This window comes from Canis lupus, chromosome 29, assembly GCF_011100685.1.
Source record: "Canis lupus familiaris isolate Mischka breed German Shepherd chromosome 29, alternate assembly UU_Cfam_GSD_1.0, whole genome shotgun sequence".
Taxonomy (NCBI): domain Eukaryota; kingdom Metazoa; phylum Chordata; class Mammalia; order Carnivora; family Canidae; genus Canis; species Canis lupus.
In genome coordinates this window covers 39,605,398-39,629,001 of record NC_049250.1, presented here as the reverse complement: position 1 = coordinate 39,629,001, position 23,604 = coordinate 39,605,398, and the positions used below count along the sequence as shown (strand labels likewise).

General features: G+C 43.5%; 1 protein-coding gene across 5 annotated transcripts in view; it reads left to right on the top strand.

Moving 5' to 3' along the window:
* Positions 1–23,604, top strand: part of CDH17 (cadherin 17) — a 62,542-nt gene that overhangs the window by 6,044 nt on the left and 32,894 nt on the right. For all 5 annotated transcript variants that reach the window (XM_038579764.1, XM_038579768.1, XM_038579765.1 and 2 more), the window contains 8 exons: positions 4,579–4,649; positions 9,176–9,274; positions 16,249–16,383; positions 17,279–17,417; positions 19,341–19,499; positions 19,608–19,807; positions 22,222–22,353; positions 22,670–22,820. In XM_038579764.1, the coding sequence (XP_038435692.1) occupies positions 4,602–4,649; positions 9,176–9,274; positions 16,249–16,383; positions 17,279–17,417; positions 19,341–19,499; positions 19,608–19,807; positions 22,222–22,353; positions 22,670–22,820 (1,063 nt within the window). In that variant the 5' untranslated portion in view covers positions 4,579–4,601. The remainder of the gene's footprint in view (positions 1–4,578; positions 4,650–9,175; positions 9,275–16,248; positions 16,384–17,278; positions 17,418–19,340; positions 19,500–19,607; positions 19,808–22,221; positions 22,354–22,669; positions 22,821–23,604) is intronic.

Below are 23,604 nucleotides of genomic sequence, written 5' to 3'. Positions count from 1 at the left end.
TTGGGCTCTGCGCTGAATGTGGAGTCTCCTTAAAATTCTCTCCCTCCTTCTGCCCCTCTCCTACTTGCATTATTTGTCTCTCTCTCTCTCAAAAAAAAAAAAAAAAAAAAAAGGAGAAAGGAAAAAAAGAAAAGCTTTTTTGAATTTTGGGAAGATGCATAGTGGGTGAAGTGATACTAAGTGTCTTGTTATGTTTCTGAATGAAAGCATAGGTGTAGAATCAGCCAGACGGTGCGATCTTGGGCAAATCTCTTAACCTCTCTGACCCTCTGATTTTTGATCTTTAAGAGGTGGGTTTTAATAGTAACTGCTTCATAGGGTCCTTATGAGAAATCAGTAAGGTCATGCATACAGATGTTTTGACACGTGCACGGCAAATTTGTTTTTAGTAAGCGTTAGCTGCCCTCGTGTTGTTCTTCTGGCTGGACACAGACTCAAGGTGTGGAAGGATTTTGCTTTGTGGGCTGTGCTGAATCAAGGCATCAGCCCTCAGCCGCAAGGCCAGCCGCCCCATTCTAGATTTGTCAGTCAATGGTCCATGGTTAAAGCAAGTGGTGGTGGCTTTTCGAAATTCCTCCCCCATCCCCCCAAAACCCTTTGACCTGTGTTGCTAAGGATGTGCTTGGCCTCTCAGATAGTTGCCATGGAAACTGTCTGAATTTAGTCTTTGTGCTTGAGGGAAACCCCAACAAATAGCAAAAGTTCCAGGCAGATGGTTGGATCAACCATTGCAGGTAGTTCAGGTAAAATGTCACGGAATTATCTAGACACATACACCAGTCCTTTCCCCAGTGGTGCCCGTGAGGAAACCTGGCAAGTGGGTGCGGCCTGGGGTCTTGGTGGCCTCGGTCGTAGGCTGCGCTCCCCTGCGGCCGGGTCGTGACCGAGGACGGGATGCTCGTTAGTAGCGTTGCGTCCATGCAAAGAGGACATATGGGCAGGACCGGTCTGCGGGGCTGACGTCCCTTCTGGCATCATCCTGGCAGCCATGCGGCCTGCCCGGCCGCGTTGTGATGAAGGCTTCGCCCGGTCGAGGGTGCTGCTGCGAAGGCGGCTTCCTGAGCGGCTTCATGCCGGGGGCAGGAAGGCACGTGGCCCCGTGAGGCTTCATTTAACAAGCACCATTCGAAATAGTAACTCGTTGGAGCCCTTACATCTCAAAGGCAGGTGCTGTGATCATCCCTGCTTCCAGGTGGGTAGGCGCAAACCCAGAGGAGCCAGCGGGCGACTCCGGTCTGTGCTCCCAACACCTGCACCGCGGTGTAGACTGGTCTGCGAATGAACCTCAGAGCCCTAGGCGGGGCAGCGGAAAGCCACTACGCCTCTGTCCCCCTGAAAACCTTTGTGACGGGGACAGGACTAACTAAACGACAAAATTAAGGATAAGCACTTTGCTGCTTTGAACTTTTCCGACTCCTTAAAACATCCCAGGTGGCGGCCTGAGCATCGGCCTTAAATAAGGCATTTATTTCATTTTCTTTTGCTCTTCTATCATTTACCTTATATGCCTTCCGGAAGACGAAAAGCACTAAAAGTTCCAGGAGAGATGGTGTGCATCAGCCGGTTCCTGACCTATTTACTGAGCAGAAATCTGTTAGTGTATTTAAAAGAGAAACAGCTCTTTTCATGGACAATAAAAACGTGTTACTTTGCATCAGAACAGATCTTGAAATCTCAAATCCGTTTCCTCTACCGTTTTGTGTTTTCTCTGGAAGCTCTGACAGATTGGACAAATCCATGGGGTATCGCTGTGAGACAATTAGAATGTTTTCGAATTTAACAACCATCGGTTGAGGGCGTAATATATGCAAGGCATCACGTGACAAGCTGTGAGAGGTCAAACACATTAAAAAAAAAAATAAGGCCTCTGCCTGGAGAGATTTTGTTTCCTAGTATAGGCGATAACACAGGTGTGTAAATAAACTAAAATGCAGGCAGGAGGGGCTTCGAGAGGAAGGCACTTCCGGCTGGAAATCAGGAAAGGATGCATGAAGGAAGTGGGGTTTTGGTTCTCACTCCAGGAAGGCAGACTCCGTACCCCTTATTTGGTCATCCCACTTCTTAGCGCAGGATCCGGCACAGAGGAGAAACTTCTTGTGATAACTCAGTGCTTTTAAAATAAGTGAAAAAGCTGGACCTGGATGGTAAGGTATGACAAGGGGGACAAGCAGAGATGAGGAAGGACACTCTCAGTCTAATTTCCTGATGCAAATATTGACCGTCCATTTAGGCCAACCGGCCTTGTGCTGGGTGGGGTGGGCAGCAAGTGCATGGAGGCAGGAAGGCTCAGGGTACAGAGTCCATCCCGGTATCCAGCGTCACCGAGTGTGGGAAGGGAGTGGGAGATAAGGCTGGAAGAGTAAATTGGGGATCAGTATGTGAAAGCTCTTGAATGCCAGGGAGCTTGAGGAGAACGATCCCCAAATGTGTCATTACCGTCTATGTTTCTACTGCTCTTACAAGCTGATCATGTGCATTTTGCTAGGTTAAAAAAAAAAAAACAACAACAAAAAGCTAGTTAGACTTGATAATTTGTTCATTTATATATTTCATGTTGCAATAGGCTAAGCCTGGCATGGTTATTTATTTCCACGTTTGCAAACCACATAAGCGGTCTAAGGCAGTAGAAAAAATGCCTTGTTTGCATTTAAGATAATGAGTCAATTCTAAAATGATGTTTGAACACAAAGACCAAATTAATTCTGTTGCAATAGCTAATTTCTACACATTCACAGAATTTATGAATCTGATTGTCTTGAAGGTTTTTTAAAAAATATTTTATTTATTTATCTGAGAAGAGAGAGCGAATGTGAGGGGGAGGGGCAGAGGCAGAGGGAGAGGGAGAAGCAGACTCCCCGCTGAGCAGGGAGCCCGATGCAGGGCTTCATCCCAGGACCCTGAGATCATGACCTGAGCCACCCAGGGACCTGAAGGGTGTTAATTCTAGCTTTTCCTTAAGATAGCTAGAGAACCTTGAGAAAGCTTGCTTCATTGATTCAGCGAGTAGAAACCATATATGCACCTTACCTATCTCTGTGCCCACATCCGTATCTCTGCAGTTCCCACACTAGGTATTAGGCAAATGGCTTAACTTCAAACCTCCACACCCTCCTATATAAAATAACATTTCCTAACTCATTATGTCGGTGAGAAACTCCTAAGAGCACGTGTTTATTATTGAGCAGTTGCTGTGTATTTTCCGTTTGAGGAAACTGAGGCACAGGGAAAGTACGTAATATACCTATGGCAGCCCAACTAGTAAAAGGTAGAGCTGGGTTTCCGGTCCAGGCTCTCTGACTCAGAGTCTGCCGTCTACGTCACTGTTACACTGTTTGTAAAGGCCCCTCCCCAAATCTACCTCCCAGATGTTACTTAACAAATGCTCGTTTCTATCTTTATCTCGCGGGGCCTTTGTGGCATTTGTGAGGCTAAAATGGGACCATGCTTTTACCTTTTTTTTTTTTTTTGTATATTTTTTTTTATTGGAGTTTGGTTTGCCAACATATAGCATAACACCCAGTGCTCATCCTGCGCTTTTTTACCTTTTTTAAAGTTCAAATACAAGAACTAAACTAAATGTAAGAAATTAAGAAATTTCAGGCACTACCTCTTTAGAGTGGTTAGAATTTCAATAACCATTTTTTTTCATACATGCTGATTCTATTAGTGCTATGAATTCAACGTAGAAAAATGTGAAAAAAGGAAAAGATGAAACAGCAAACCAGGATTGCCCTTAATCCCCAGAGATTATGAAGTGATTGGAATATTTTAGTGAAATGAATGCATTTTTCATTTCGTCAGTCTTTTGGTATTGTTTTAGCAGTCCAGCATTGTGACAGGCAACAACCCTGCTTTACAGACCACGCGGAAACTGTATATCACATCTTAAAATCAGTTAGTCATGATGTGTCTCAGGGTGAAAGTCATAATTTCTAAAAAAAAAAAAAAAAAAAAGTGAAGGCACAAGAAAGAAAGGAAAAATAATACTGAACAGGAGAGAATAAGGAAAGACTTCGGATTCTTATTTGGTTGCTTTTGGGATAGTAAGAACAACACTTTTCCCCTAGGCATACTGCCCCTTTAGCAACAATGCTTAGAAAACCAAAGGGGGCTCGTGAGGTCTCCGAATGAAGGACTGTGAGCATTCTTGGGTTCTTTCTGCTTGAGGAATCTCGTGTCTTTGCAGCTTTGAGTCAGAACCATTGAAATTTTAGTATCTAGCGACCCCAGCATATGCCAAGACCCAGCTTTCCCATGCAGGTAATACAAGTGAAAACTATACTTATTTTCTATAATTTAAGACCCGTGAGTGGAGAAGAGGAAAATAAAGAGAAGCAGTTAAAGACATGGAATTACCATGAGCCTCTTTTTGAGATGTTGACTTGTATGTTGCTGTGGATGAGGTACCCTGAAGCTTCTGGAAGACTGGGCTGTTCCCTACAGAGAAGAAGTTGTCCTTCAGTGATTCCCTTCTACTAGGTTTATGGCTGGATATTATCCAATGATCCTTTCTGGTTGGAAAGACATGATCTTAACAGACTGCTAACTGATCACTTCTATTCTCTGGTTTATTTACAGGAGTTTCAATATAGAAAACCACAATGATGCAAGCCCAACTGCGTTGCTTGTGTCTCCTTATACTTCATTTGGTAAGAGGATGTTCTTTATTTATTTGCTAGACTATTTTCTGCCATTTTCTACCTCATACCAGGGAAACAATGATTATCATGACTTGAAAAAAAAAAAGTCTATCAGAATTAAATTGTATACGAAGGACACATAGTTTGCCCTCAGGTGATATTCTCAATGAAATGGCTACAAGTCAGATGTCTACCCTTCAACCAAGGAGATACTTTCTCCCCAGCTGTTAAAAGCCAATACCACTTAGTGGGCAAGGGTTAAAACAATTCCATGTGTTCATGCTTAGGCCTTCATGCATAGCTCGGGGAATCTGGAAAGAAAAGTATCCTGAGGCATATATTACTATGTGCATATAGTCTATATGTATATATAGTCTATGTGTGTATGTATATATTAGTCTACGTCCCTTAATCATGACTTTCTTTTTACTTTGACCACGAAAAATTACCACTGAAATATTAAGAAAACCATTTTCTCTATTTTCAACTCTGCTCTGCTCTGTAGTTTTTTTTCCCCCCAGTATAAGATTTGGGCTTTTCTGGTCAAAGTTGTCTTAGGCATTTGGTGAGCCAACCCTCTCCAACTGACAGGCTTCTAGAGGATGTTGCCGGGTGGCATCTGGAGAGGCCCAGTCCTCGATCTTGGGTACATAGTGGGGGGCCGACTTTTGTTTTATTAGTGAGGCTCATATACTTGCCTAACAATGTGTTGTATTATGAAGGAAGATTATGGGGAAGCATTGGCTTTCTCCTTGGAAGGAAGTCACTAGGTCCTCACACCTCAAAACCTTGTTTCTTTGCTTCTGGGACCCAAAAATGACATCGAATTCTAACCTCCTGAGTCCCCTGAGAGCCATCACAGTTCAGAATATTTACGGAATGAAATAGAGCCACACTTGTAAACGCACTAGAGCCTTGCTCCTGGGGGAAGGAAGGAAGCCACAGGTCAAATTTTATGAGCAAGTTGCCTCTGCACAGACCAGAGGCCTCAAAGCTTGTCACTAGGACAAGTCAAACGTCTCCTCTTGACTTGTCTCCTCTTCTTATCTTGTCAAATGTCTTTTGCTATCTATATTATCTCAGGGTTGTACGTGAAGTCAGACCGAGGTACAAACCTGGCACTCTCACTTACTAGTGATAGGAACTTGGGTGGGCTACTTAAGCTCTGAACCTCAGTTTTCTGCCCTGTGAAATGGGTCTAATAAGAGGGCTTGCCTTATTGGTTGTTGTGGCAATTGAATGAGATAATGCATTTATTTTAGGGATAAAGTGACTTGGATCAGTGACAGGCACAGTCTAAGCATTGGATAAATATTGGCTATTATTATTGTTGTTGGTTATTATAATTATTCCTACGGCATTTCATTTTATTTTTACCTTAAAAAAAAAATAGGCTCCACACCCAACATGGAGCCCAGTGCAGGACTTGAACTCACAACCCTGAGATCAAGACCTGAGCTGAGGTCAAGAGTCAGACACTTAACTGACTTGCCACCCAGACACCCCTTTACTATAGCGTCTTAAATATTCAGTGTCTACACTCACGTGGACCTTTGAGTCACCTTTGTAGCCTCAGCACACAGCGCCATGCCAGGCAGGCCGATCTGGCTGCCGCATGTGTCCTTGCTGGAAGGCACAGGAGCAGTGTGGCTCAGAGTTGGGGCTTGGTGGCTTAGCTGAGCTGGCTTCACCCCACATTATCCACGTCGCTACCGTGGGACTTCTCTGGAGATACTTTTCTGATCTTGTTGAGGATCAGAAGAACTCATGTGTGTGGGGGATCTGGTCCCACAGCTGTTGCACAGGAAGCATTAAAAGTGTCAGTTCCCTCCCCTTCCTTTTATTCTTTGTGCAAGACGGAGGGTGTTATCCCTCCAACTCCTGCAGGGACCCTCTTTTTCTTTTTCTTTTTTTTTTTTAAAGATTTTTATTTATTTATTCATGGGACATAGAGAGAGAGAGGCAGAGACACAGGCAGAGGGAGAAGCAGGCTCCATGCAGGGAGCCCAATGTAGGGCTCGATCCGGGACGAAGGCAGGCTCCCAAAGGCTAAGCCACCCAGGCGTCCCTGGACCCTCTTTTCCTTTCACAAGCTCCCCCCATAACCTTCCCAGTCCTGGGAGTATGGCTGGATGAGTCAGGACACACACGTGCATTTGAGATCTTTGTAGCCCACAGAGTCATGATAGTGGGCCCAAAGCGAGAGTTGCTGACCTGTTATGAGAACCCAACTTTGAACCTTGGCACCGAGATACACTGACTAACGGGGGTGTCGTCTGGGTGCCGTCGCCCATGTGAGCAGCTCAAAGGCTGGCTGCTGGCTGAAGGGAGCAGAAGATGGACGACGGCGGTTTGCTGTTACGCAGAAGGCACCGCCGCCCGCGTCTGTACCAACTGTGGTGATGCCTGGACATCTGCGCCCCGTCCTTGTGTCCGGCTCCCTGGAGGAGAAGATGTGCAAAAGGGGTGCAGGGAGACAGAGTCCCCAGAGGAAGATACTCCTAAGAAAAGGAGGTGATGAGCTAGGAGAAGCCTGTGAGGTTATTCCGTGGGTGAAGGATGCTTGCGGGACGGGCGGTAGCAAGTGCAGCTCTGGGGTGGCTCCAGTAGGCCCAGCTTCGCTTTCCAGGTACCAAGGGGCTGATGCGGGCGGCCTGAGGCCCCTCGGGGCTCCGTGGTGGGCATGAGCAGGGAGCTGGGCGGCCCTGCCAGTGCCTCTGGCCTTTCTCACCGGGAAGAAGGAAAGCTTGAGCAGACCCCACCCCAGCAGACCCCCCGTTAGTCTCATGCGGTGAAGCCGGGGCACTTGGCTCCCTGATAGCTGCAAGGGAGTCCGGGAAAGGGACCCCATAGTTTCTGGCTGAGGAGGGAGGCTGGCGGTGGCTGGGTGCAGCGGGGCCCCGAGGCAGGCGGGGCCAAATCCCAAAGCCCTCTGGGTTTTCACTCACCAGACAACCAGCATCAAGTTAGTCCAGACTCAGTGAACCAAGGGGGTTGGTGGAAGCCCTTCCCCTACACTTTTACATGGTTGGCTTTTGGGGTTTTCTCCGTTCGTCCATCCCCAGAGTGTACTTGCTTCTCCCACTTCCTGAGGGAGTGGAAAACAAGTCCTCTGCCCCCCAGTTCTCTTACTTTCTCGGATGGGCCTCCCCACCCCCCAAACCATCTACTGCTCGTACTTACCAGACGTCGATCCTACCGTAGCGCACCTCTGATTTCTACACAAGGAGGAGACCCGAAGGACCACGTGACAAGGACGGGACACCAGCCTCATGTGTGGGTGCTGCGTCCCTCGTTCTAGAGGGCACCCTCCATGGGTGGGCTGGTGGCTGGCCGTCACCCTGTGTGCCACCTGCCGTGCCCTGCCTGGCTTTGGAAGGACAGAGGGATGGCAGGGGCTGCTGCAGGCTCCCGGGTTGGGAACGGTGGGACTCACGCCGCCCTGCACATCCTTGGTGCCCCTGTTTCCTGCCAGGTTGCCTCGGCCAGTTTTGGTCCCTGTGGTGGGTAGTGGGGCATAGTGCTGAGAACACCCATTGCAGAGTCACGGGTTCGAGTCCTGCTTCCTGTCACTACCCGGCCAAATGGCTCAATTGGAGCACAGCATCGTAGCCTCATTGCCTGTGAAACTGAGCTGCGGGTAAGACTTTGCCCCCAGGATGTCGTCGGGATTGACCGTGCTTAGGACCGAGCTCAGCACGTGGCGGTTTCTGGTCCTCACTGTCCCGGCCACCGCGCTGCTCTTCCAGCCTGGGTTTGGGCGTCTGCAGAGCCTGCTCGCCTGCCGAGGTTCAGGGCCTCCGGGTTTTAGAAGAATCGCCGGACTCCTGCTCGAAGGAAACATTTTGTTCTCTTCTGTCCCCCACGAGTACAGATGCTAATCAAATGTCAAAGTAGTGAGCATTTCTGGAAGTCACAGTCGAAATGCAGGTTGGGAGAGCTAAAGTCAAATCTTAGTCATGTACCCAGGTGCCAGGTAGGTACCGTACTCAACGCAGCCACGTATTTTTCTTCCTTATGAATTCAGTTGTCCTTGAAGTGACCATGAACTGTAGGGCGCTGGGAACCTTCCGTAGACCTTACAAACGCTGGGAGTAGAGGACAGGTGTTTTGAGAAGCTGGTGTAAACCCGTGTGGTCCCTGGAAGGCTCGATGGCATTGCGGGAAGGTAGAAGCTTTCGCTCAGTTGGATCCCAGCGTGTGTGCCCTGCTCTGGGCCGGCAGCCTCCCCTCAGTGAGCCTCATCTGCGACACGGGAGTGTTCATGTTCTCCCCACGGGGTGGTTGCTTGAATGGTCAAGTGAGAAAAGCTGTGCAAGGCTCACGGTGAGCCACCTTGACATAGTCGAGGCTCAAAACTATCAAAAATACCTTCCTCCCTGCTTTGACTCTGTTTAGCCTTGCTCCGAGCGAGGTTAGAATCCTGTGTTCCGCGCGTCAGTCCTGGAAAAGCCATAAGAAACCCAGCAAGAGGCACGTGCACGTTCGTGATGAGGGGTGCGCCAATTTTCTCTTTTTCTTTCCCTTTTCGACAGGCAACTGGATATAGCCACGAGGGGAAGTTTAGTGGACCCCTGCAGCCCATGACATTTTCTGTTTTCGAAGGCCAACAAGGGAGTCAAGTCATATTCCAGGTAAGGGCTCCTCTTGATCACTGTTATCTTGATGTTACGGGCTCTCTCGGTGGACTTTACTCCTTCATCTACCGGATAGCAGGAAATGAAATAGAGGCACAGCAGATCTCACTGTCGAGACTGATTTCAGAAGCTAAGTCAGACACAGAGAGATGGGTGGCCTTGGCATTGCGAGGGGTGTGCGGGACATTCTCGGCCAGACTTTATGTGTTTGGAGGCGGGGGATAGTACTCCCGTCCCTGGGCTGGGGAGTGTGGTGCCCAGAGCTCAGCGCCTCCCACAGGGGAGGGAGGGGACCAGCCTCTGGAGCAGAAGGCCCTCTGACTGCCTGTCTCCAACGAGCATGCTGCCTGAAACCCGTGAAGGAGCCGGTTCTCTGGGGTGGCGCTGGAATGTGGGCTTTTCCTGGGTGCCTCCTCCCAAGCCACCCCCGGGCCCTTGCCTATGGGCGGGCCATGCTGCAAGGTGGCCATCTCCTATAGGGGGGTCCTTGAGAAGAGCACTGGATTGAGGGGAGGCCTGTAGATGGGAGTAGGAGACTCCAGCTATAAAGGACACTGAAAACATTCTGGAAATATCATGCGGAGGGAGAAAATACTCCTGAATTTACCAGAAATCTGCTGGGGAAGCCCAATGACTTTGGAGTGGTTGAGGATGGTCCCCTTTGGGGTACGCCCGTGACCCCCCCTCCACGTGCCGGGGGAGCAAAGGAGGGTTGCTGCACTCCTTCCTCGGTGGGGGGGATGCCTTCTGTCGGCTGCCAAGCATTTGTTTCGTGGGACAGTCCCCGTGTACAGAGCAGAGACAGGAGGCCGCAGAGCGTGGGCCGCAGTGGGGCCGTGGATCTCTATCCCCACCCCCGGCTTGGTGGGGGGCGATAGAGGCCCTGAGCCCCCTGCTCACAGAGGTCATGCACGCGGGGACAGCAAATGCTCTGAGAGCTCTGCAGACGGAGGAGGTCACGCCGGGAGGGGACAAGAGGCTTCAGCGGAGGCGCAGCACGGACACCTGCCTGAGCCGCCGGAGGGAAGCGAGTAGCGAGGACGGAGAGTGCAGAGGAGGTGTCCCGAGAGCCCAGGTCCCGAGCTAGCGAACCAAGTTGGGACCATAGAGACGCAGCCCCCGAGTTACCAACCCCATTGACCTAAAAACTGCCTGGGTGGCGTGAGCTAAGTCTCTGAGGATCCCATTCCTTGGGATGCTTTCCTTCTTCTGTTCTTTGTCCAGCAGCCACCCTACAGGGCCTATCTTTCTGGCCAACTCTGTTGCTGCAGCTGAACATTTCTTATTTATGGGATTATTGTTTCTTATTTCTTATTTATGGGGAGCAGAGGAGTTGGGGATGAAGGGGATGTCCTTCCTGAGATCCCAGAATCTCTGTGTTAGAAAAGCCCTAGAACTTTTGGTATCCACGGCTTGCTTTACAGATAAAGAAACTGAGGCTTCAATAAATTAATGGCAGAGGGATCCCTGGGTGGTGCAGCGGTTTAGCGCCTGCCTTTGGCCCAGGGCGAGATCCTGGAGACCCGGGATCGAATCCCATGTCGGGCTCCTGGTGCATGGAGCCTGCTTCTCCCTGTATCTCTGCCTCTCTCTCTCTCTGTATCATAAATAAATAAATTAATGGCAGAGCAGAGATTAGAAAACAGGTCTCTATCTTTGTACGGGGAGAAGAGGGAGCAAACCCCTCACGGGAAGGTGCACTGGGGGCTCTGTGCTGCTGTGGCAGGAGGAGTTGTGCAGATCCCTTTTCTGAGCGCCCCTTGGAGTGTTCGGGGCCAGGGTTTGGGAGCCGCAAAGCAAGTTCACTGCCCCATGAGGCTGGTCCATGGCCTAGTAATAGATCTTAAAAACAAACAAGCAAACAACAAACAAAAAGACCTAAAGAACTAAACAGCCGTAAACTTGTTTCATTGAGGATTTGCAACCAGCCCCTGCTCAGTAGTCTAGGTGTTTCCAGGTCATAAGACAGTAGAAGACAAATCTGAGACAGGTCATTCTTTTTTCTTTTTTCTTCTTTGTCATGAGATTTAGCTCACACATAAAATCCATCCTTTTAAAATATACAAATTTTTTTTTGCGTTCTTTTTTTTAATTTTTATAATAAATTTACTTTTTATTGGTGTTCAATTTGCCAACAAACAGAATAACACCCAGTGCTCATCCCGTCAAGTGACCCCCTCAGTGCCCATCACCCAGTCACCCCCACCACCCGCCCTCCTCCCCTTCCACCACCCCTAGTTCGTTTCCCAGAGTTAGGAGTCTTTATGTTCTGTCTCCCTTTCTGATATTTCCCACAATTTGTTGATTTTTAATATGTCACAAAGATGTGCAAGCATCACCACTATCTAGTTCTGGAACATTTTCATCAGCCTCAAAGAAAAACTGTATCTATTAGCCGTCCCTGTTCTCCTCCCTTCCTCGCCCCTGGCAAACCCAAATCTACATTCAGTATCTGTAGACTTGCCTACCTGGACATTTAACGTAGATCAAGTCAGGCATGTGACCTTTCGTGTGTGGTTTGTTTTACTAAGCCTGTTTTTCAAAGTCTGTGCATATTGTAGCAGATGTTAACGCTTCATTCCCTTTGTGTAGCTGAATAATATTCCGTTGTATGGGTATATGCCACGTTTTGAATAGCCATTTATCAATCGTTGGACATTTATGGCTACTGTGAATCATGCCATCAGGGACAATCACGTACAACTTTTTGTGACGACATGTATGTTTTCAATTCCCTTGGATGTATACCTCGGAGTGGGATTGCTGGATCGTAGTTCATTCAGACTCTAACTTTTGGAAGAACTGTAAAACTTCTTCAGAGCAACTGAACTATTTTACATGCTTACCAGCATCGTATACAGGTTTCTCTCCATGACTTCTCTACATATCATGATTTCTCTACACTGTTGCCAATACTCGTTATTATCTGTGTTTTTTTATTACAGCTATCCTTGTGGGGGTGAAATGGTACTTTGGGGGTATGTGGTTTGGATTTGCATTTCCCTAACGACGAATGATGTTGAGTAGCTTTCTCAAGTGCTTATTGGCTAATTGTGTATCTTCTTTGGAGAAACCTTTTGCCTATTTTTTAACTGGGTCATTTGTCTTTTATTGTTGTAAGAGCTCCTTATATTCTGTATACAAGCTCTTTATCAGATATATGATTTGCAAATATTTTCTCACATTCTATGGATTATTGGCTCACTTTCTTGATAGTGCCATTTGCAGTGCAAAAGCTTTTAATTTTGATGGGCTGTTTTTCTTTTCTTTTTTTTAAAGTCTTATAATTTATTTTTTTAAAATATTTTTTTGAATTTTATTTATTTATGATAGTCACACACAGAGAGAGAGAGAGGCAGAGACATAGGCAGAGGGAGAAGCAGGCTCCATGCAGGGAGCCCGACGTGGGATTCGATCCCGGGTCTCCAGGATCGCGCCCTGGGCCAAAGGCAGGCGCCAAACTGCTGCGCCACCCAGGGATCCCCGATGGGCTGTTTTTCTATGTATATAGATCTTCTTTAATTTCTTTTGGTGACATTTTATGGTTTTCACTTTACAAATATTATGTTTCTTTGGTTAAATTTATCCCGCAGTGTGTTATTTTCTTTTTGATCCTATTTTAAAAAGAATTGTTTTCTTAATATCATTTTTATTTTATTTTTTAATATCATTTTTAGATTGTTCTTTGCTAACATATAGAAATACAATTGGTTTTTCATATTAATATTTTATTATGCAAACTTATTGGATTTCTATATTAGCTATATTAATTTTTTAGATTCCTTAGGATTTTCCATATATGAGATCATGTCATCTATGAATAGAGATAGTTTTACTTCTTTCTTTCTAATCTAGATCCTTTTTATTTTTATTGCCTAGGCTCTTGAGTGTGGTGTTACATAGAAGTGGCAAGATTGGGCATTCTTTTCTTATTTCTAATCATTTGGGGAAAGCTTTTAGTCTTTAATTATAAGGTTAGCTGTGGGGTTTTTCTTAGATGTCTTTATCAGGTTGAAGAAATGAACTTCTATTCTTAGTTTGTTGAGTATTTTATTTTTAATCAAGAAAGAATGTTGATTTTGTCAAATGATTTTTCTGCCTCTATTGAGATATTCATTTGGTTTTTGTCCTTTATTCTATTAACATAGAGTATTAAATTAATTTATTTTCATATGTTGAATCAGCCTCATATTCTGGTGTAAATTCCACTTGGTCATGGTATATAATTGTTTTTCTATGTGGCTAAATTTAGTTTGCTAGTATTTTGTTGAAGATTTTTGCATCTATATTCATAAGAAAATTGGTCGGCAGCATTATTGGGTTGTCTCTTCCGATTTGCATGTCAGGATGATACTGTCCTCCTAGAATGAATTGGGAAGTATTCCTTACTCTACTTTTTGGTAGCATCTGTGAAGATCTGGTGTTATTTTTTTTCTTTATGTGTTAAGTAGAATTTACCAATAAAAGCCAACTGGTACTGGACCTTCCTTTGTATAAAAGTTTTTTGATCACTAATTCAATCTCTTTACTTGTTATAGTTTTACTCAGATTTCCTATTTATTTTTTAGTCAGTTTTGATAATTTCCACCTGTCTAAGAATTCATCCATTTCACTGAGGTTGTTTAATTTGTGGGGGAAATAATTACTTATCATGTACTCATTAACCCTTTTTTATCTCTGTGGTGTTGGTAGTGATATCCCATTTACATTCCTGATTTCAGTTACTTGGATCTTGTTCTTTTCTTATTTTTTAATTATTGTTAAAGATTTATTTATTTATTTTATACATAGAACAGGAGAGGGAGTGCAAACAGGGGGGAAAGGCAGGAGAGGGAGAGAGAGAGAATCTCAAGCAGACTCCTTGCCGAGTGTGGATATGGATGTAGGGTTCAATCTCACAGCCCTGACATCATGGCTTGAGCTGAAATCAAAAGTTGGATGCTTCACCAACGAGGCCACCCAGGAGCCCCTATATTGGACATTTTCAATGCCCCCTAGGGTCATCTTACTCCCTAGGTTAACTCTTTTAAGTATTTTGGTCAGTGGTCAGTTTCTTGTTTGCAGCAATTGTTACCACTGCCTCAGGTAGCTGCAATGTTAAACAATTGCTGAGATTATTTTTGACAAATTCCCCAAGAGAAAAATTGCTTGTAATGCGTGAACTCTGAGGTCAAATAGAGACAAGCTCTTTGAGTAGGTGTTTCCAGGGAACTTCCGAGTAAGTTGGATAATAGCAGTTGTCTGGGAATGGGGGTTTGGGGGAACTCCAAACCCTTTCTTCCCCCTCCATATACTCTGGCTGTGAGGCTGTTGGGTTTCAAGGCTACTGCATATCTTAAGAGAAGACTATGGAATTAAGGCAAGTCAATGTAATCACACAGCTTGGTTCTTATTGGTAGTAATTTTCTTAAATAAACACTCCTTGGATTTTGGAAGCATTTGGTTACTTTCCAAGGTTCTGAAAAAGTTGATATTTATTTACAATTTTTTCCAGTTTCTCATTGCTTCTATGGAGGGAAAGTTTTTTTTTTTTTCTTTCAGATCCTCATTCCAACTTTCCCACTGATATCCTTAAAACACAAAATAGTAATACTTTCATTTGTTATATAAACAACATAATATCAACAAGCAAACACAAAAAAGTATTCACCCACAGTTCTACCCACTTAACATACTAATTATTTTTTTCCATATCTTGCCCACTGACATGAAACCTTTTGGTACTTTACAATCATAGTTTAGGTTTGCTGTTACAGTCTCCTTTTGTTATTTTCCATAATATCATTTTTTTTCTCATGCTGCTTCATAATTTATAGAATGAACATTTTAGTGATTAATGTTCTGTCAACTTTATGTGCTGTAATCATTTTATCATCTTTAATTTTTGATCATTTACAAGTTTTCTACTCTCCAGCATTGTAAAGAAGGCTACTTAGTACTACACACATGAAGTTTACTGTTTGAAAAATATTTCCTTCGGATAAATTCTGTTTAGTGATGTTTGCTATCAAAGGCTACATTCTATGCCTCAAGTTATTTCCAAAGGGAAATTTGTGTTAATTTCCATCATTAATACATGTGTTTCTTTACATCCTTTACAATATTGGCTGTTACTGATTTTTAATTCGTCAATAAAGATATAAAAATATTTATTAAAATTATTAATGAGGTTGAGCAAACTTTTATATCTGCTTTTTTATATCTGATTTTTATATATGACTTTTCTGTTCTTGTGGTCTTAAAAGTGCTATAACTATTCCATGAATAATTATTGATATTTTCTTCACTTTTGAAAATGTAATTAAGAGATTGTAATATAGAATTTTATCAAGTTAAAGCTACTTTAAAATTCTTTTCCTTAATATTAAAATAGCTCTTAATCTATGTCACAATGTTTAGAAGTACTGGATGACATCTTTTTTTTATCCTAGCAATAAAGTTATCTCTTTTAATGTTCCTTAGAAGCTAGCAACGTTAAAGCTCTCAGATATTCTCAGAAAAATCTCATCTAACTCCAGCTACAATTTAAAGATCGGTCGGCTTTTGTCAATGTGTTAAATTATATCATACATTGTTTCTTGAGGGGAATGTATTTTAAAGGCTAAATAGTTAATGTTTGAGCAAACTTTTAGAATGTACCACTTTATTTTTTTAAAGATTTTAGTTATTTATTTGAGAGAGAGAGAGGATGAGCATGGGGGTGGGGAGGGGCAGAGGGAGAGGGAGAAGCAGACTCCCCCCTGAGCAGGGAGCCCAACATGAGGCTCAACCCCAGGACCCTGAGATCATGACCCGAGCAGAAGGCAGATACTTAACCGACTGAGCCACTCAGGCGCCCCTAGAATGTATCACTTTAAAACTCGAATCTTATTTAGTGATTTTACAAATGAAAATGTTACCTGAAATTGGTGACTTTCTACAAACAACGTTGTTTGTCCTTACAACCTAATCTGATTTTTGCTTTTTCCCAGTTTAAGGCCAGTCCTCCTGCTATGACTTTCAAACTAACTGGAGAGACAGATGGCATATTTCAGATACAACCAGATGGACTTCTGTATCATAACGGAGCCCTGGATAGAGAAACAAGAGCTGTTCACAAACTCCAGGTGAACCTAACTCCAACCTCTCTGAGCATCCTTTAGCTTCGTCCTGGAAGTGTCACTGGCACCTTCATCTCTGTCACAGAATCCTGTTACGGCTCTCTTGACGTTAATGACATGCTTTGCAAACCTCATTTGTCCATTTTCTACCAACTGCAAAGGGATGCCCCTTTGGGTGTGGCAAAGATACCCTCCTCCTCAGGCTTTTTAACCAGCATAACCCAATTTAAATTACCCAGGCCCTCAGCTGGCATTACTTGTTTAAGTACGGGCATGCGTAAGCACCTGGATCAAACCAAGCCAATACTTCTCTGATATTTCGGTGGTATCTGCCTGTGACTCTTGCGTGGACTTTGGACCCAGAGAGAAGGCTGCATCGGTGCTGGGATAGGCCTTTCAAGAAGCAGAAGTAATCAACAGTCAGAGGCTCTGACTAAAGAGACCTTCTCTCTCTTTGCCCTCCTTAGGTTTTCATGGTTGGTATCTGAATACACAGCAATAGTAGAGAGCTAATTGTAGGACAGAAGAGCAAGCAAAAGCTTCCCACCTGGTAACTTCTATTGGCTTTGCAAGTTGGCCACTAAACTGCTTGGACATGGCACTTCCATACCCTTAAGGGTCGAAGTGTTCTTATTTCACTGACTCTAACTATTTAGAAAAGAAGCATGTCCAGTGTCCGGCGTTACCCTACTACTGGGAAAATGCGGCCATAATTAGTGGGGTTTAACTGATTGGGTCCCTATTTTAGTAGCTACCAATATGGGGCTTTTATAGGTATCTTTCTCCCCTACAGTCACCAGGTTTTTGGATCTTGGAGCTCTCGTTTCCTTCAACTGACTTTCGGGCATAGGATATGAAGTTCGGACTTCTCAAGGTGGTTTCCTTTTCCTTTCTACGTCAGGTCTCAGCCTTGAACGCTCAAGGAGCTACGGTGCAGGGCCCAGTTCCCATCACCATAGAAGTGAAAGACATCAATGACAATCGACCCACATTTCTCCAGCTAAAGTATGAAGGCTCAGTAAGACAGAACTCTCGGCCAGGTAAGTGGCAGGAGTCCAGAGATACTTGTGGAAAGGTGTAGGAGTGTGAGGCAGAAGGGGCAGATTTGTGGCGCTGAGGGCAGCAGCATCATTCATTAAGTACTTCCTGTCATGCTTAGATTTCACAGCAGTCCTCCAGGAGTTAGTTTATTATCCTCATTGGTCTAAGACAAGGCTTCTCAGCTTTGGCACTATTGACATCTTGGACCCAATAATTCTCTTTTTGTCGTGAGCTGTTCTGTGTACTATAGGGTGTTTAGTAGGATCCTTGGCATCTACTCACCAGATCCAGTGGCCAACCCTACCCCCTAGCTGTGACAACAAAGATGCCTCCAGACATTGCCAAATGTCACTTGTTGGGGGGGAAGTGGGGACAAAGTCACCTCAGTTGAGAACTATGATTCTAGAAGGAGCTTTAGAACACCTTACAGCTTTAGGACACTGAAGAATACCCCGGAAAGGTGAGCACATTCTCCTAAATTCTCTCAGAAATCTTCATGCTCATGGTCACTGTTGGCTCCCAGTACCTTTTCTTCTCTTACTTGCAACTTCTGCTTATAGCTCATCCCTTCTCTTTGCTTCTATCCTTCATTTCCATAAGAGTCCCTCATCAAGGCATAGGTATACATATGGTTTTATTGAAGATCTGGGGAGATGAAGGAGCATTATGTCATAATATGAATATGATATATGTGAATATTAGATTTCTGAGTTCTCAGAAAGACTCTCAGCCATTTCTACCAACTCACTGTCAAACTTCCCTCTATGTTACTTAATCTTCTCTCTCTCTTTCTCTTCAATGCCCACTTCCAATAACTCAGGAAGATTATTCCTTCCACTTTATTACCTGGAGCATCTATGTCCCTGAGATTACAACCAGAGACTCACTTATAAATTCTGCGAAGTAAAAATCTTCCAAGTCTTACACTTTCTTTCTCTACTAGATCTTTTCTAGATCAGTGGTTCCCAAACTTTTTGGTCTCAGGGCTCCTGTGTTCTTTTAAAAATATGGGTTTTACCAAATGATGTGCTGGTAAATGTTTGATAGCTATCTCCCTAAGGGGAAAAACTCTGATTTGTAGGATTTTCCAATTTCTGTAGTATAAATGCTCCCCCATGGCTTATTTTAAGCTACCAATAGTGTTAATGATTAGCTGACAAAGTTTTAGAAATGCAACCATTGGCTCTCATGAGCTGGCTCCAGTACATCATTGATTATATCTATCAATATTTATTTTATTAGAGTTTTAAAAATTTAATTCATTGTAAGTAATAATAAACATATTTTAATGAAAACTAGCTATTTTCCAAAGACAAAAGGAATAATTAAGAATGAGTTTGTTTTAATCTTTGCACATCTCTTTAATGATTGGATCAATTAGCTGAAAATAATTGAGTTCTTGTGTCTTTTTCTGCATCCATTGTGTTGGCATGTGCCATTTTGGTTGAAGCATATAAAGAAAAACTGGCCTCACACAGAAATGCAGTTGGAAAAGGGAAGAGTATTGTAATAGAATTTTCAAATAATTGTGGATATTCTTTGGTACTACACCAGAACTTCACAAGTGGTGGTTTCCTAAAGGCTGGTGGCAATATGAAACCTGAAACTATATCAATATCTTTTTTTGATACTCCTTTATGCTAAAATCCATTGAATTATCTTGTGCCTCAGTGGATCTTTTATACATGCATGAGTTTTGACTCTATCAACCTGAAAATAATCTCTAAGACCCCTACAAGTCCCTGGACCATACTTTGAGAAACACCATCTTAGCTGAAGGAAGTAGAATAAAGATTTATTTCTCCAGTGGTATAAATTCCTCCATTTTCTCTCTGCCTTGTAGAAGATAAAAGTGGCTATGGTTGGTTTGGACTTCAATTAATATCCCTTTTTTCCCCCTCTGGGTATATTTTGTTAAACAGGAAAGCCCTTCATGTATGTCAATGCTACAGACCTGGATGATCCAGCCACACCCAATGGTCAGCTTGTTTATGAAATTGTCATCCAGCTCCCCAAGATCAACAACGTCATGTACTTTCAGATCAACAACAAAACGGGGGGAATTTCACTTACCCGTCATGGTAAGTCAAGTGATGCCCTCACAGGACTGTCTGAGTCAGAAAAAAGGGACCTAGATCTGTGTCAACTTTGGAGACATTTCCTTTTCTCTTTTCTCCTACTTCCCATAGGAGCTCTGGAATTGGATCCCACTAAGAATTCTAACTACAATCTGGTGGTCTCAGTGAAGGACATGGGAGGCCAGAATGAGAATTCTTTCAGTGACAGCACATCTGTGGATATTATGGTGAAGGAGAATATTTGGAAAGCACCAGAACTATTGGAGATTGTAGAAAACTCAACTGATCCTCACCCCCTCAAAATCACTCAGGTAGTACCCAAAGCATGTCTTGAGACTACTAGATAAATGGCCTCATTTTGTAGAGGCCCACCCTCCTGGTCTTCACTAATATATTTATTTGGTACATTTTTACACAGTATAATTATAAGACAAACTAAGTAGATAAAGTTTCTGGCCTCAAGTGTTGGAGTTTATTAGTTTATTATCATGGGCAGGCTCTGGACTTTACCAGCTGGGATTCAGATACACACACGCACACAAGCTTTAAAAGAGAACTTTGTTCGCCTTCCCTTTCCCAGTAGATACCACGAATGTTTGTTACTGTCAGTAGAACAGGATATGGCTGTACTGGAGAGGGTTGTATATGATGCACAGATCATGTGTAAGTACGTGCTTTGAATAGGAATAGTAAATATTTTTGAAAAGCTGCTTCTTTTTCTTATGAGAGAATCTTTATCCAGCATACTCATCCCATCACAGACTGAGGGACAGACATAGGACTGGCTAAGAGTAGGAGTCAAGCAGGCAACCTGTACCCTTGGAGATCACCCTCGAGCAACTCTATGTCCTATATGTGCCTCTCTTCTTCATTCACATATCCCCCTCTTTCCACCCACAGCTGAAGCTTTTACCCTAGGATCTCCTCCTACCTTAGATCCTGAAAATCTGCCCTTGGCTCCACTCAGCTCTACCTTTTCTGGAAGATCAGGAGGTTGCTTGACATGAAAGCTGTGGGTTTAGTGCAAGAGCACTGGATTTGGAAGCAGATAACCAAATCCATGTGCCTGCTCCATTATTTTAATGATCGATCATGAGTAAGCTATTTAATTCTTCTGAGCCCCAACTTCTCATCAATAAAATGGGGATAATAACACCTCTCTGGTTGTTGTAGAGATTAACTCAGAGGTAGTATCTGTGAAAGTGGATAAAAGGTATTAATGTTACAAGTCTCAGTTTGTAGTTTCCATAAGGTTTTTCTGAATGAGTGTTGTTGTTAAGAGGCATTGGAATGGCCCATCCCATTGTATCTATTGTCTATCTTAAAAGGGCGTTTAATTGTTGAAATGCTGAATTAATGAACTTCACCTTCAGGGAGGACAAAAAAAGAATGAAAGCAAGATGTATCCTGCTTTCCCAGCTAAGAAAATGTGTCAGGACCAACCAGGAGAATTTCAGACTTAGGCCTTTAGCAAAGTCTTATTTATTATTTAGGTTATCCCCATAAGGACTTATAAATGCTAAAAAAGAATATACATACTTATTTGCTCTCAGGGCTGTTGAAGTAGAGAAATTTTAGCGTGCTGCACCTAATACCCAGGCCTGGGAAAAGTGCTTTGGGTGTCTTGAAGCCCAGGAAGAAAAATGGAGGGGGACACCTCAAGAGAAAAGAAGTCAGACTGAATTTTTTAGGACACAGGGGAGCTCCTTTAGAACTAAGAACATGGTCTTTACCTTGGACAAGAGGGTGGTACTTAAATAACTAACAAGGGACCAGGGTGGCTCCTTGATACCCTTCCTGAGCTGGTCTAAGAGAATAGCTCAGTCTGGAAATGTCAGATAGCCATAGGACCTTGGGCAAGTCCCTTAAACATTGTGCCCTAGTTTCTTCATTCATAAATGGGTATAACAATAGTCCCCATTGCTTTACCTCATTGAAATCCTTGAGAATTTAATGAAATAACACTTGAAAGTGTTTCAAATTGCACCTGGCATGTGGCAACCCCCCAGTAACCCCCCAGGTGTTATTAATAGTATTAGAATATCAGAGAGGCCGGGCTCTGTCTCTAGCAAGTGGACTGGTCTTACTATTGAGTTTATTTCTTTTTTTGCTAAGTTGTTTACAAACAACACTAGGAGTTGGCAATTATTCTTATCTCTGAAGTCTTTAAGACTAAATATTCTATATGTTGGCAAATTGAACACCAATAAAAAATAAATTAAAAAAGTATTTAAGAGAGGAATGTGCTTTATCTATGTACTATTTGTCTTACTTAAATACAGAGTGGAGAAGAGGTTACAGTGTCTCCTCTTACTCTTACCATCTTCACTGGTGAGTTTTAGAAGCCTGTCATCCATCATGGCTTTGTCCTCAGATACTACCGGCTGCAAAGTACATTTTGCTACTCAAATTGATGTTTCATGGATATGAAGGCTCCACAGTCAGACTCCAAAAGAACAACCCACAGCCTCCTTAGAGGGTTCACAAAGAATTGCTTTAGAGGAGAAAAATACCCGTGTGTGCTTTTTCTGAGCAATGTAACTTGGTGGAAAAAAGAAGAAAAAAGGCTTATTTTTGGTTGAATATGAAGTGGTCATAAAAAAACCACAGACATACAAACAAGATTGTCAGAAATTTCAAACTGAGAACTAGAAAATTGTTTATGCCTTTCCAGTTCTCTTGGTCCTGACCCATCTTTCCTGACAATTCACTTTGGGCCTTGTAGGTGCAGTGGAATGAGCCAGGTGCGAAATACTCCTTGGTTGACAAGGAGAAGCTGCCAAGATTCCCATTTACAATTGACCAGGAAGGAAATATTTATGTGACTCAGCCCTTGGACCGAGAAGAAAAGGATTCGGTGAGTAAATCTGGGCAGAGTTTCACAGGCAACAAAGACAGAGTCCTGTGCCTACAGACAACCAAGCACAGATTCGATTTTACTTAAAAACAATGCCCCCAAATGCCAAACTGTGTTCTGAACCCCAGTACATTATTGCTTTTGGAGACAGGAGAGCACCCCCACAGACCGGACCTGTTTCATTTTGTCTCGTTTCCCTGTTTTAAGTAAATTGGAAATAAAGGGGTAAATTAAATAGCTGATTTCTCCGCTTTTAAACGGGGATAAACGGGGATGATGGAGGAGTCTTATCTTAACACTGATCTTTCTGTTGTAGTATGTTTTTTATGCTGTGGCAAAGGATGAGAATGGAGAACTGCTTTCAATCCCACTGCAGATTGGTGTGAAAGTTAAAGACATTAATGATAATCCACCTACGTGTCCATCTGCCGTGACTGTATTTGAGGTCCAGGAGAATGAAAACATAGGTAAGAAATGAGAGGTGTTCAAAGCTGGGTAACTGCCCTCCTTATGCTACCTTTGCAATCCCTTTCGCATCTCTACCAGGTAAGAGGTGGGCAGGTAAGCATGGGCAGGGATCACTTGTGCGTGTCTAGCACAGCGTAGAGATTTGAATACACTTTGGGAATCACACCGTACAGTATTTCAACTCAAACAAGGTCTGTATAATGTTCTTAAACTGGAGCTTTTATAACTACTACCACCACTTATTACTGTTACTACTACTACTACTACTACTACTACTACTACTACTGCTACTATTAACTACTATTACTTCTCCGCCCTTACCACCACCACTGGCACCATAACCGCTTATGCCAGTATCCTATATACATACATAAGGTTATCTCATTTGCAAGGTTTTCCCATAGATTCTTATTTGCCTTCTGAAAATCTCAGTAACAGGTAAAATCTCATCAAATTTGCTAAAGAATTTAGATAAACGTTTACCTCCAGTATCAGATACCCTGCTATAAGTAAGCGCTACAAATGGAAGTTGACTTTTGACCTTTGATCCTCCCTCTCTAGGAATCAAATAATAGTTCATGAAGCTGGTTGATAAAGTTCAAGTCCTAACTTTTTTGTCCTTTTGTTCTTGACTTGCTTTATTTCCCTTTACTGTGTTGAATGATAGCTTCAGTTTTGTACAGGGGCAACTACTACGAGAACATTAGGATTTCTGGGAGTTTTATGACCTCCCTGGATTCGGAACAAGTCTTGGCTATTACTCCGTGGTGATGAGCCCATTGG